The 15,008-nt window shown below is 38.0% G+C and overlaps 1 protein-coding gene and 1 non-coding gene across 2 annotated transcripts; both read left to right on the top strand.

Annotated features, from left to right (window-relative positions):
- The first annotated feature begins 3,636 nt into the window (after positions 1-3,636).
- On the top strand, positions 3,637-3,743 carry LOC117274005 (small nucleolar RNA R71). The gene has a single exon (XR_004504063.1). It is a non-coding gene; the product is annotated as a small nucleolar RNA R71 (small nucleolar RNA).
- Positions 3,744-12,728: 8,985 nt separating this feature from the next.
- Positions 12,729-14,098, top strand: LOC138899751 (uncharacterized). The gene is made up of 3 exons (XM_070186441.1): positions 12,729-12,974; positions 13,176-13,372; positions 13,663-14,098. Exons 1-3 carry the CDS (start codon positions 12,729-12,731, stop codon positions 14,096-14,098), a joined length of 879 nt encoding a protein of 292 aa, XP_070042542.1.
- The last annotated feature ends 910 nt before the right edge of the window (positions 14,099-15,008 follow it).

Raw genomic sequence — 15,008 nt, 5'->3', positions numbered from 1 at the left:
TTGACATCCAAAAGTGATCCTCGACCCAAACACGATCCCGACTTAATCCTTTGGGCTTTTACTCAAACTTCGAAGCTCCAAATAGCTCAAATTAGTTTCACAACATCTACATAACTCGGAATCACTCCTACAAGGCATAAAACACACAATAAGTACAAAACACTAGCAATTAAAGCTCAAACACAATTAAAGTGTAGTGAATTAGAGTGCAATAAGCGACTAAAACACGTGATTATAGCCTTCCATCAACACCCCACACTTAAACCATTGCTCATCCTCGAGCAATCAAAATATACTTCATATAGACACGACCTTTTTCAACAACTCTCATAACTCATCATACAAAGAATATTTAGAATAGACTAAATACTCTAACGTAACATCCTCGCCTCAAGATTTGACTCAAAAAGCATCACGCAATTTTCACAACCCGCTCACTTACTCTAACATAGAGGTAAACGACATTGCCTTTCCTTCGTGAATCAAGTTCCCTCACATAACAATAGAGAGTAGTTATACACACAATAAAATTTAAGAACAGTCAGGAACTCAAGATAGAAACACTTCACTCACTCTTAGAAACAACATTCATATGCCACAAAAGACGTACCATAGGCTAGCCCATAGTGTACTACTCTACTAATTGAGCCCATTGAGTCAAGGTTCAAGTAGGACTTAATTTGGTTATAATGTAGGTTGCGGGACGGGTAGGATACATTTAGATATAAGAGTGACTACACCTCCCTAAGAACTTTAATACATACAACTAACCTTTCAAAATCCCACACTTATGTCAAACCATAACTCCACCGCCACACCAATATACATCAACTCCCTACTTCTTTAGGCATAAATACATCAAGATTTACCACTATCATGGAATAGTTTGCACAACAATACAACATTTTTTTATTTTATTTTTTTCAATTCAATTCAAGTGGATCTTACTTTATCAATACAGTGCACCTTTCTCCTTATTTCATTAGTTCCACTCAAAATCCAAACCAACCACCCCACACTTTAACTTTTACAAATTCAAGTGCTCGATGTTCAATTCAAACAAATGGGTAAGGCTTGTAATGTGGTTGCCAAAGAAATAGGATTACAGGCTCAAAGGGGTTAACTACGATACATAACAATTAGGCGGGAAAAGCATATAACTGGCTCAACAAAGAAATGCCTATATCACTTCCAAGACTAAGTAAATTACTATTTCGCTTTGCAAATACACGGGGCAAGTTCTAGACATCAAATGAAATGCACAGAATAACAAAAAACCTCGCAAACACATGGCACATAACTCACTCAGGACTGGACTATCAAGACACTCTAGCCAAAGCAGTTTAGCAAAGTTACGATCATACAATTTAAGGTACTTATGCAAGAGTCCAAAATCTGAGCCTAAGCGTCACAACTAAAGTACTTACTACTCTCAAGGAAAATAAAGTCAAGAGATATTGCCTTCCATTCAAACCATAGCACAAGGTTTCATACTCCTAACAAAAATAAAAACTAACTACACCCAGTTCAAACAAAACCCTTGGAAAAGAACCGCGGCACAAAGAAAAACCAATGTGGAATTAATACACTACCTACAAAATAAAATCTTTTGGTATTTTTTCCTTCGACTTTAATCCCTCAAAAAACCCGTCGAATGATATCCATCGTCGGGAAAATCGAAAATTTTCAAATTTTTATGGTTTATTTTAAAAAATTATTTTTCTATCTCTACTAAAACTAACCAAAACAAAACAAAAAAACTAAAACTAATATACATACTAATATACATACATACATACAACATATCCTCCACCCCATACTTTAAGTTGTGGCATATCCCCATGACACACAATTAAAAAGCATAAGGTAAAGGAAACTTTCCTGAACATCTAGTCGGGGTTTGAGTCGAAGTCGGGCTCCATTAATCGCCTTCGAACTAATGCGCACATCCATGTAGACAGCTCTTTCTCAGCCTTCTTGGGGTACATCCCACACTTATCTTTCTCACTCAGTTCGGCCTTCTCTTTTGAGCCCTTCACTTTCCACTCAACACTAGCAGCTGGTCTCTCCTTTTGTGTCCCCTTCACTACATTCATCTCAAAAGTCACAGTCTCCTCACCCACTCTAAGCATGCGATTCCTCTCATGTATATCTAATATAGCTCTAACTGTCGCTAAGAATGGTCTTCCTAGGATTAGGGGAACCTCCTTGTTCTCCTCCATATTCACCACTATAAAGTCTAAAGGAAATACAAACTTATCCACTCGAACTAACACATCTTCCACTATCCCCTTGGGTATTAAAGTCATTTGGTCTGCCAGCTGCAAAGATATTGGTGCAGACCTTATCTCTCTGATCTCCTTCTCTAGTTTCCTATAAATAGATAGAGGCATTAAACTAATTGAGGCGCCAGAATCACATAATGATTTATCAAAATGAATAGTTCCTACAGAGCAAGGTATAGTAAAAATCCCAGGATCTCTACACTTTTGTGGGAGTTTATTTTGTAAAATCGCACTGCAATGCTCTGTGAGCTTGACCACTTAGGTCTCCTCGATTTTCCTCTTCTTTGTAAGTATATCCTTTAAGAATTTAGCGTAAGCAGGCATTTGTGAGAGCACTTCTGTAAATGGTAAGTTTACATGAACCTATTTAAGCACATCCATAAATCTCTCTATATAGTTTTTGGGGGAAAGGTCGAGCAGGCATATGCTCGCTCTCATCAGGTTCCTCCCTTTTTGCTTTTTCTTCCTTCTTCTTTTTCTCAGTTTCATCGGGCCTTTCTTCTTTTTATCAACATCATTTTTCAGCTGCTTTCCACTTTCTTTTTTAAGTATCACATCATCTATCATCGGGGTGGGATCTTTCAACACTTGCCCACTTCTCAAGGTCACAGAATTCACCGTTTCTTCGGGATTCTTTTCTGTATCAGCGGGGAGAGTGCCTGGAACCCTCTCAGATAATATTGTTCCAATATGTTCCACTTGTCTCTCTAGGTTTTGCAAATAAGTGCCCAATTCTTTGATAGCTGCTCCATGAGCGTCCAGCCTCTCATCTGTCTTGATAATGAAAGCCTTCATTAGATCCTCTAGACCAGGTTGAATGGGCTGTTGAGGCTGAAATTACTGCCTCTGCTAATTTTAGTATGCTAGAGCTCCTTGTCCCTGTGGTCTAGAGTTATTTTGCTGCCAAGCATTGGTAGTACCTCCAGGTGAACTCCATGAAAAACCGGGGTGCCTCTGACCCATTGCATTGAAATTGTAATTTCCCACAGTATTTATTTCCTCGGTTAAGGCTTGACACTCATGAGTAGGGTGTCCTCGTCCACATATATCACATGCTGCATGAGGCTCATTTTGTATTGAGGATAAGGTCATCTTCCTTATCGCTTTGGCCATAGCATCAAGTTGTACCTGCACAGATGTGTTAGCATCAACCTGGTGAACACCAGTTGATCTTCTTCTTTTAGCACTCTCAGAGGGCCAGTGATTTGCATCTTCAGATAACTCGTCAAGAATTGTGACTATCTCCTCTGGAGTCTTCTTCATCAATGGGCCTCCAGCTACATTGCTTAATGTTCTATGTGAGGCCGGTGTCAACCCATCCCAAAAGTCCTGGAGTTGCATCCAGAGTTCAATTCCGCTATGTTGACACTTTCAAACAATCTCCTTAAACCTCTCCCATGCTTCAAAAACAGTTTCCGTATCTTTCTGGAAGAAGTTTTGGATTTTTCTTCTAAACTTTCCCGTTTTATCTGAGGATAAATATTTATCAAAGAATTTTCTGGTCTTCAAAGGGAAATGTGCTTAAGTACACTACATCTTGTGACACCCCATTGTATTGAAAGATGTTCATAATCTCCTCGAAGTCCATTAGTTGTGTGTTTGGATCTTCATTTTGCTTCCCTCTGATGACACAGCAATTCTGAATGGTTTGAAGCAACCCTTGCTTCAATTCAAAGTTGTTAGCTGCAATGGGAGGTGGTCTAACACTCGATAGTCCCTGATTATAAACCGGTCTAGCATAATCGCCAAGTGGTCTCCCAGGCATGGGAGATATATTTCCAAACTGATCTGCAGCCAAGGGTTGATTTTGATCAATTCTCCAACCCCTCTTTTCTTCATAGATAATCTGTGCATCTCTAATAGCTGCTTCCTCAGCATCCCGTGCAGCTTTTTGTCGTTGTTAGGCTGCTTCTCTCGCATCCAAATCTATATTATCCCCACCGTTTCCAGCCATATCTTCTTTGGTTGAGGATTGCCCAACCTTTTCTAACGTCTCGGTGAGATTTCTTTCCTTCCTCAGCTGTCGCAGTTGTTTTTCAATTTCTGGCTCGTTTGGTAGCGCTTCCTTCGTAGAGGCTCGATTCATGCACCAATCTAAACTTGTAACCTGCGCACAGTCAACAATACTAAACATAAAAAGAGAAAAATAAAATAAAATAAAAAGAATAATTCCTGAATTAGCACTACAAACTATTTCAAACATTGTTGATTGTCAATCCCCGACAACGGCGCCAAAATTTGACGAGCTCGAAACACACACCTAAATTATGCTCGCTAATCAAATATAGTATAGTATAATATCGTATCCACATGAATTAGATTTAAATAGTATTCTCGTAGTTTCTAACTTGGTTGTTGTCCGGGAGAATCAACAATTGAGATTTATATGATTAATAACTAAAATTAACTAAGAGTCTAAAGCTATTGACTAATGACAATCGCAACAAGGAACAAACAAAGAAGGTTATCAATGAGAGAAGATAGGGTTTTGATGGGATAGGTGCTAGATAATTGTTTGGGATCTAACTCTAGATAATTCACTTCTAATGTTTAAGTGAGTCTCTCGAATTCACTCAATTATAAGTTCAAACGTTCATCAAAAACTCCTCTCTCGATTAAGTCTTAACCTCACGAGATGAACCAATTTAAGCACGTGAAGATATATAAGAATGCGTAGTGGATTGGTCTTTAGGAAAACCTATTTCTATTAGTCTCCTAACTAGGTTTAATCAATGATTCAACTAGCCTCTTTTGATTACTTAGAAGAATTAATGAACTCAACCAACAATATAATGTAAAGATATCACAAGTTATGCCTCTCTCGATTACATGAACTAGTGAATATAGATGCAAAAATTAAATTATCCAAAAATACTTCAATATATAAAACTAGAGTTATAATCCACAAACAATCGTCAATACACCAAATCCATCAAACCCTAAAGAGAACTACTCCATAGATATGGAGTAATTCATCACAAATATAATAAAAGTATAGGAAAACATAAATTCAAACCAAACTCGGATCTTGAGTGAAGAAGGAATGATGAAATCCTTATGCTTTTGCTCCTCCAACTCCTCCTTAGCTTCCTTAGGTCTAAAGTATGTCAAAAGTCCAGAAAATAACGGTTTTCCATGTATTTATACCAAGTAGGATCGGGCCTAGATGAAATCTCCCTTTCCTAGCCGAAATAGAAATATTTGCAAACTTATTGATTTTTATGCATCGCACTGTGCTTCACCCAGTGCGTAGCATTAGTGCTTTGTCTTGGTCGTAAACTCTCTAAACTTAGCTTGTTTGACAGAATTTTGTACTGATGATACGCACTATGCCATGCACTATGCCTAGCATTAGTGTATTTTTCTGTCAGACCTCAGAAACCCATCCTCTGAACTTTGTCAATCTTCTGACATAAATTTACCCTAGTGTGTCGCACTATGAGTTGCCCAGTGCGTCGCACTAGTGCATTTCTTCAGTTGTTTCTTCTTCCTTGATTTTTGACGTCTATAAGTGATCCTCAACCCCCGAACACGATCCCGGATTAATCCTTTGGTATTTTACTCAAACTTCAAAGCTCCAAATAGCTCGAATTAGTTCCACAACATCTACATAACTCGAAATCACTCCTACAAGACATAAAACACACAATAAGTACAAAATACTAGTAATTAAAGCTCAAACACAATTAAAGTGTAGTGAATTAGAGTGCATTAATTGGCTAAAATACGTGATTATAGCCTACCATCATACATAGAGGTTGTAACCATGGTAAGTTCATAGAAAGATGTTTAATTGAGGATGAACATCCCCTGTGAGAAGGTTTGAGGTTTTGTGATCCCTTAAGGGGTTCCTATGAATAGTTTCCTTTCTATCCAGTAAACTGCTATGGTGAGAGTTTAGATCGCATAAGGAAGATGCCATGTCTGTCATAAGTATAAGTATGCATTTGGCACATAATTTGGATCTTGTTATGATTAGTACGACATGGGCTTATGAGTAATTTAGTTGAGTAATAGTGAAAGGTCATGGAAGTTAAGGAGAAAAACTTAGTCTAGGTTCTCGGATGATGTGATTATGGATTTGAGCCAAGTGTGGGAGCTTACCATCTATGATTGGATCATATAGACATGTGTTGTTGTACTTTATGGACTAAGGTATGCTTATGCATTAGTTATGACTTGAGAAGGGTGACATCAAGAATGAATTGGCCAAGGAATTTGCCGGATGTAATGTACTACACTTTATTGATACATGGAGATTGTTGAATAACTTAGATTTGATATTCTTTGTAGATATAATGTGCAAGGAGAAAGGATTCACTCAGTTGCTTAAGGAAGAGGTTGCTCCATTTAGAGAAATCATGTGCTAACAGAGCACAAGTTGTTCACCATGTTTGGTTATGCATCGGGGACTAGAGCAAAGTGGGTGACTCCCGAGATATGGTTCTAGTGGGTTAAAGTTCCAATGTGATAATTAAGGATTTACCAGATACTTTATTTGGTTAAGAATTTGAGATTTGTATTGGACTATGATGAGGACTTTGAGTACTTCAATATCATTGTTGATTCTACAATGTAGCATTAGAGAGATGAAAAGAACAATTTCCAATTCATTGGAGGGCTCTATAGAACAATCATCTTGGTTTGAGGTAATTTTGTGTGCATGAAGGGAAATAAAGGCTAACGAATATTAGGATGGCATAGTTCCATATCGAAATCACTTGGTGTAAGTTTTGGTTAAAGACCATAGTGTATTAGAAAAGAAAAGTGATGCTTTAAAAGTGGGTCAAGAGTAATCTAAAGAAGTTGGGTGAGTATAGTAGTGGCTTGGACCGGCATGGTAATAGAAATGATATGTTTCTTTGGTATAATAGTGTAATACAGGAACTATTGTGGTAGGACTTTTGGGTTTGACAGTCCATGCGACTTGGTTAGCATGGAGACATTCAGTTCCAATGGATTGGATTATGTATAAATGAGTTCCTAAGAGCTTAAGATGGTGTTGACCATGACTTTAAAGTTAAAAATTTCTTACAGGCTTGGAGATTATATTGCATGATTGTGATTGACTCACGAGTTGAGCTAAATTGTATGCTTCTAGGCAATGGAGAGCTTGTGAGGGGACTATCCTACTTGTAATTCGGAGTTAATAACTATACTTGTGTACGTAGAAATGGCATCATGCTGGATATGGTGAGTCATGTGAGGTTTGGTTGCTTTGAAAAGGTCGCGGTTCATCTTCGAGCAGAAGGATTGGATTTGAGATAGCACGGATGATTCGAGTTGCTTAAGAAATATAGTAGTACTGATTTCAGTATCATTAAGAAAGATAATATGTTGTAGAGGATGCTTGTTGATAGGGTCTATGGACAATTCAACTAAATGCTATGACAATTATGCGATAGCTAGTTGTCCGACAAGGAAAGATTTATGGTATGGCACATTTTTAGATGCTTGCAAGTGTAACTTCAAAATTTTGTTTGAGTAGGCATATATAGGTCACAAGGATGAGAAATCTTGCACTTTTAAGGTATAGAGGTTGGATTTTGATGGGTGAGTTGAGAAGATTTGTGCTTCACAAAGTTCGGGATTCCCGATATTTGATGTGTTGTAATCTTCCTAAGTATAGTAACATTTTCCATCTTGAAGGTCTTGGTTTGAGGAAAAGAGTTCATAAGGTTGTTAGCATTATTTTTCTGTGTTGGGATGATGAGCAAGTTAGGTAATGACTTTAGATATGCAAGGACCTGTATATTTGATATATTGAGTTAAACGAGGTTATAGCAGATCTTGTGTGACTGGCACGAATGGAGGACAATAAAGGAAAGGGTGTGGAAGTAGTTTCTTGATAATTGGGTTGATAACGGGTTACATGATATATATTCATAGTTGAGACCGATGGTTTAAACATTACTTTTGAGTCCATGAGTGAAACTTAGAATGGGTTCGTAGTAGCTTATGGAAGGCTTATTACCTACTTTAGAAGAATGTGGAATTAATATGAATATTTACTAGTACGACTATTAAGGATGTGTACTCTACGGCGGGTCAGATTTATTTATATAGCGCAAGGTGTCATATAGATATGTCATCCGAAAAGGTTATAGTTAAATGGGATACTTTCTAACATCAAATTTGATAGAGTGATAGCACACCATATGACTATGGCAGTTATGACATGTGATTAAGGTGCACGAGCTGACTCAGATTGAGTTAGCTTAATTGTTGCATAATTCATAGATGGAGTAAGTTGTATAGATACTTATAGACTTACTGAAAGAACACCACAGGCACGGGGATTCATTGGGTGAGAAGTTTCTTTTTCATAGATTTGTCATATATGGGTTATTGCTTGTATGGTGCACAAACTATGACAATTGAGGTTCCATGTTAAATTTTGTGTGACTTGTTGGTCGGGAAGCTTGTACCACATTAGATGAAGCTAACGGGACTTGAATTAGCGCGATCAAGTTTGGATAAAGTATAGCGGAAAGAAGAATGCTTTCAGGCAGCCTAGAACAGGCAACGATTCTTAACGAACGAGGGAAATCCATGAGTTGTCGTGATGATGGGTGGTTGTGAGTTTCTAAAAGTTTATTTCATCATTAGAAGTACTGTAAAGGCTTGAAAAAAAAATTCTATTTCATATGGGGTATTTTTACTAATATCAGATTTGACAATAAGCAGTTATTGCAGTCAAAACATATTGCTATGGGCATATGATTTATGGATATATCAAGTAGTTATATCTTGAAAGTAAATTTATGACTCCATACAGGTTATTGGGATTGATATATTGTATATATACAAGAATCGGATCTTGGGGGAATTTCTAGGTATTAAAGTTGGGTTTAGAGGCTTATAAGCTAAAATTGAAGGAGAAATCTTCAGACAAGATGTGTTAATAGATTTATATAAATGTGGGTGACACGAGATCACTCATGATAATGTGTATGATGAGTCTATATAGATACTTGATGGCTTTAGAATAACTCTTGGTACGTTCGAATACAAACATATGTTTAAGTGGGGGAGAATATAATGAACCAACAAGTCATTTGGAGTTATATATTCTTATTTCATAGTTTGAGACCTCGAATAGGATCATATGATACTTTATGACTTGCATGTATGATTGGTTCAAGTTTCGAAAGGTCCGTGAGTTATTTGGAACACTTTGACAACTAGAGGCTTTAAATTAAAAGAGTTGACCAAAGTTAATATTTTGGATAAATGGACTAGGAATTGAGATTTGAGGGTTCCAATAGGTTCATATGATAATTTTTGACTTGTATGTATTTTCGGATCGGGTCTTAGGTGGCCCGAAGTTGATTCGGCGCTTTAAGTTGAAAGTTGCCAATTTTAAAGAACTTAGAGTACATAAGCTTGACTTGGGATTTGCTTTCGTGTTGTTACACTTCGCTTCACGTTTTGAGACTTCGGATAAGTCCATATATGTTATTTAGACTTAATAGAATAGTTTGGAGGTAAACCAAAGAGTTTAGGAGTGATTCCGACCTATCTTGTGAAATTGGAACTTGAAAAGCTTAAGAAAGTTCATAATTTGGTTTGGATCTTGATTACTAGTGGTGATGTTTCAGATGTTTTTGAGACCATGGACAAGTTTTTATAGGATATACGGACTAGTTGGGATGATTGTACGGGGTCCCGGAAAGCTTAGGTGAGTTTTGGCATGTTTGAAAGAAGAAATTGCAACTTTTTTGGGAAAAACCATCTGACCGGAGCCTAGGTCACCGCGGCATGGTGCATGTGGCACTGAAATCCGCAGTGCAAAAATACTGGCACCAAATTAGTATTGTAACGACCTGGCCGATCATTTTGAGCTTCAGCATTCCGTTTGATTGTTTGAGACTTTGAATAGCTTTATATGATGCATTATGACTTGCGTGTATGGTTAGTTTCGATGTTCGAATGTTTCAGGATTGATTTGGAAGAGTGATTCTCAATTTGGAAGCTTTAAGTTAGAAGAGTTGACTAAGGTTTAACTTCTACATAAATGATCTCGAATTAGAGTTTTGATGGTTTCAATAGATCTGTATGGTGATTTATACTTGGGGGGGTATGCCCAGATTTGATTTCTGAGGTGCCTAGGTAATTTTGAGGGTAATTGCCGAAAGTTGGCATATTGAAGGTGTTGGAATTGGCTAAGTTTGACTTAGAGTGGACTTTGGTGATATCGGATCTCATTTGATATTCTGAGCCTTGGGGCAGGTTCTTGTTGTCATATTGGACTTGTGTGTGAAATTTGTTTCCATTCTGAGGTGTTTAAGAGTGATTCAGATACTTGAGTTGCATACTAGTTAAGCTTAAAAATTTAAGTTGACGATGGTCAAGTAGTGGACTTAACTAGCTTGAATTCATGATTTAAAAGTTTCAACAGGTTTGTATGATTATTTTGGACTTTTTCGCAAGTTTTGGTTAGATTCTGATACGTTTCGGATGGGTTTGGGTTGTGCCATGCTCTTATTTGATGTTTCGGAATCGTTTCTTTGGACATAAAGGGTAAAATAATAAGATCTAATTTATATTTTGATTAAGCCATTAGATCCTTATCATGATTTCGGAATCATAGCAAAAAGAATCGTCGAATTCCGAGGTCGTATGAGAGAGTTATGCCAATTTCCATGTTGAGAAAGATTGCTTGTTTCTGGTGCGAACGCAAAGAAGGCCCCGCGAAGAAGAAGAAGAAAATTTGGGTTGACTGGTCAATGCAAAAAATTGCTCTTCGTGAATGCGAAGGTGTCTCACGAAGGCGATGAACAAAAATCATCTGGGCAGTGTTTTAAATTGGCAGACGGTGCATTGTAGTATGTTGAGCATATTTTGAGTTTTAGAGCTCGGGGTACTATATAACCTTTATTTTGATGTTTATCCATGATTATTTCTGATGGTTATCCTTTTTATCCGTGTTTGAATTGTGAAAATTGGGGTTTTGAGCCCCAAAGTTGAGAAATGGTAAATCTTTTATTTAGGGGTCTATTCAAGGACGAAATTGGATGATTTTCTAGATATAGTCTATATAAGTTAGGGGTAATATATATTTTTAAGAATTTTCAGAATCCGGGTGCATGGGCCTAGGATTGACGTTTTTTGACTTTTCGTGGGGGGTGAGAATTATTTCTAATTGATAAATTATGGGTTCTTGAGTATGTTTTGATTGGTTTGCACTTTATTTGTGTTTCCTAAAGACCTGTCGGTCATGCCACCCGATAGTGATATTGATTTTAGTATTGATTTGGTGCTAGGCACTCAACCCATCTCTATTCCACCATATCGCATGGCGCAAGTGCAGTTGAAGGACTTGAAGGAATAATTACAGGAATTGCTTGATGAGGGTTTCATCGGGACTAGTGTGTCACCTTGGGGTGCACCGGTTCTATTTATGAAGAAGAATATGGTTTTATGAGGATGTGCATTGACTACATGCAGTTGAACAAGGTTACTATCAAGAACAAGTTACCACTACCGCATATTGATGACTTATTTGACCAGCTTCAGGGTGCTAAGGTATTCTCAAAGATTGATTTGAGATCGGGGTATCAACAGTTGAATATCTAGGCTTCATATATTTCGAAGACTACTTTTCAGACCCGCTATAGCCATTATGAGTTTTTGGTGATGTCGTTTGGGCTTACCTATGTCCCAAAGCTTTCATGCACTTGATAAACAGTGTGTTTCAACCCTATCTGGAATCCTTCATCATAGTTTTCATTGATGACATATTGGTGTATTCTCGCAGTCGGGAGGATCATGAGCAACATTTGAGGATCGAGCTCCAGACTTTGAGGGAGAAGAAGTTATATGTTAAATTCTCCAAGTGCGAGTTTTGGTTAGACTTGGTGGAATTCTTGGGCCACATGGTGTCCAGTGAGGGGATTAAGGTGGATCCGAAGAAGATTGGGGGAGTTCAGAATTGGCCCAGACCGTCTACTACTACTGAAATTCGGAGTTTCCTTAGGTTCGCTGGGTATTATCGCCATTTCGTGTAGGGGTTTTAATCTATAGAATCCACATTGACTATATTGATGTAGAAGGGTGCCCCATTCAGGTGGTATGATGAGTATAAGGAGAGCTTTCAGAAGCTCAAGATTGTCTTGACTACAGCTCCAGTTCTAGTTTTACCTTCGGGATCGGGTTCTTATACAGTCTATTATGATGCTTCACGGATTTTCATTGGTTGTGTATTGATGAATGATGGCAGAGGTTTTACTTATGCTTCGTTTCAGTTGAAGCCCCATGAGAAGAACTACTCATTGCACGATTTAGAGTTGGCAGCCATTGTTCACGCTCTTAAGATTTAGCGGCACTATCTTTATGGTATTTCTTGTGAGGTGTTCATGGATCACAAGAGTCTCCAGCACTTATTCAAGCAAAAAGATCTAAACTTGAGGCAATAGAGGTGGTTAGAGATACTAAAGAACTATGATATTACCATCATTTATCATCCGGGAAAGGCCAATTGGGGAGATACTATTAGCTTTGGATGTTCAGGCTTTGGCCAACATGTTCGTGAGGATGGATATTTTGGAGCCTAGTGTATCACGTTCTTCTTTGTTTGAGCGTATCAAGGCACGTCAGTATGATAATCCCTATTTTCTTGTCCTAAGAGACACGGCGCAGCATGGTGATGCTAAGGAGGTTACTATTGATGATGATGATGATGATGGGGTATTGAGGCTTCAAGGCCGTATTTGCGTGCCTAATGTGGATGGGTTGTGAGAGTTGATACTTGATGAGGCCCATAGTTCGCAGTATTCCATTCATCTAGGTGCCGCAAAGATGTACCAGGACTTGAGAAAGCACTATTAGTGGCGGAGGATGAAGAAGGATATTATTGAGTATGTTACTCGATATTTGAACTCTCAGCAGGTGAAGTACGAGCATCAGAGGCTGGGTGGTTTGCTACAGAGGCTATATATTCCGGCGTGGAAGTGGGAGCGTATCACTATGAATTTTGTAGTTGGGCTTCCACGGACCTTGAGGAGATTTGATATTGTGTGGGTCATTGTGGACAGACTGCCCAAGTCTGCACACTTCATTCCATTCATGACTACTTACTCTTTGAGGCATGTGGTTTATATCACATTTTTGGAGAGCAGTGCAGCATGAGTAAGGCACACAGGTCGAGTTGAGCATGACATTTCATCCCCAAACGGACGGACAGTCAGAGCATACTATTAGATATTGGAGGACATGTTATGAGCATGTGTTACTAATTTTGGGGGATCATGGGAGTAGTTTCTACTGTTAGCAGAGTTTGCCTACAACAAAAACTATTAGTCGAGTATCTAGATAGCTCCATATGAGCCTTATATAGGAGGTGTTGTCGTTCTTCGGTTTGTTGGTTTGAGTCTAGGGATGCTAGGTTGTTGGGCACTAATTTGGTTTATGATGCTTTGGAGAAGGTGAAGTTGATTCGGGAACGGCTTTGTACAGCGCAGTCTAGGCAGAAGAGTTATGCAGACACGATGGCCCGTGATGTGGCATACATGGTGGGTGAGAAGGTTCTACTTAGAGTTTCACGCATGAAGGGTGTGATGAGGTTCGGTGATAAGGGCAAGTTAAGCCCTAGGTATGTTGGTCCTTTTGAGGTGCTAGAGAGAGTTGGAGTGGTGTCCTATAGACATGCCTTGCCACCTAGTTTATTGGGATTTAACCCAGTGCATCATGTTTCCATGATCCGGAAGTATTATGAGGATCTGTCATATGTATTAGACTTCAGCAAGGTGCCGTTGGATGGAGATTTGACTTATGATGTGGAGTCGATGGCTATTTTGGATCGGCAAGTTTAAAAGTTGAGGTCGAAGAATATAGCATCGGTGAAGGTTCATTGGAGAGGTCAGTCGGTCGAGGAGGCTACTTGGGAATCGAGCAGGAGATGTAGAGCAAATATCCTCACCTTTTTGAGACCCCATGTATGAATCTAAACTCGTTAGAGGACGAACGTTTGTTGAAAAGGGGGAGAATGTAATGACCCGGTCTGTTGTTTTGTGTATTCAGCCATGTTTCACCTACTTAATGCTTTACATATGTGTATTTTTAATTATATGACTTGTGGGGTCAGTTAGTTTGGTTTCGGGGGAGTTTCGGATATAACTAGGGCACTTAGTCTCAAGGTTAGATTTTAAGTTGTACGAGTTGACCGAGTTTGACTTTTGTGTAGACAACCCCTTTGAGCACCTAATTTTTGACTATATTTGGGATTTTTCAACACTTTTTAGTTGTAATAAATTTTAAATTTAATCTATATATTTTAATCTTTATTTCACTTATTTTAGTAGGTTTATTTGATAAAATTAAAATCGTACAAAAAGAGTCACATTTTTAGATATTAGTTGTGTTTTATTTGTAAAAAGAAAAGAAAATTTACAAAAAATATATGTTTCTTCTAATTTGATAAGACTAATAATTTTATAACTTTTCTTAGTAGTTTCTTATATTTTATCTGGTTTAAAATATTAGTGTAGTAATTTAAATTTTAGATTACCTTAAAAAAAAAGAATAAAATAAGAAGCCAATGGAAAAGTGACATTTAGCAAAGATTTCTTTTAACTAATTTTGTCTTTTTTCCAAATATACACATGCACATTCTCATACTCAAGATTCACATTTTTTGAATTGATCTTTTAACAAGTGGACGCGAAGGATTTACAGACTCGTCCTTATTCTCACACGCGCATCACACGTCTTGGGTCGGTTCCC

Source organism: Nicotiana tomentosiformis, chromosome 10 (genome assembly GCF_000390325.3).
Source record: "Nicotiana tomentosiformis chromosome 10, ASM39032v3, whole genome shotgun sequence".
Classification (NCBI taxonomy): Eukaryota; Viridiplantae; Streptophyta; class Magnoliopsida; order Solanales; family Solanaceae; genus Nicotiana; species Nicotiana tomentosiformis.
The sequence above is the reverse complement of the archived record's forward strand: the minus strand, read 5'-3'. Positions and strand labels throughout refer to the sequence as shown.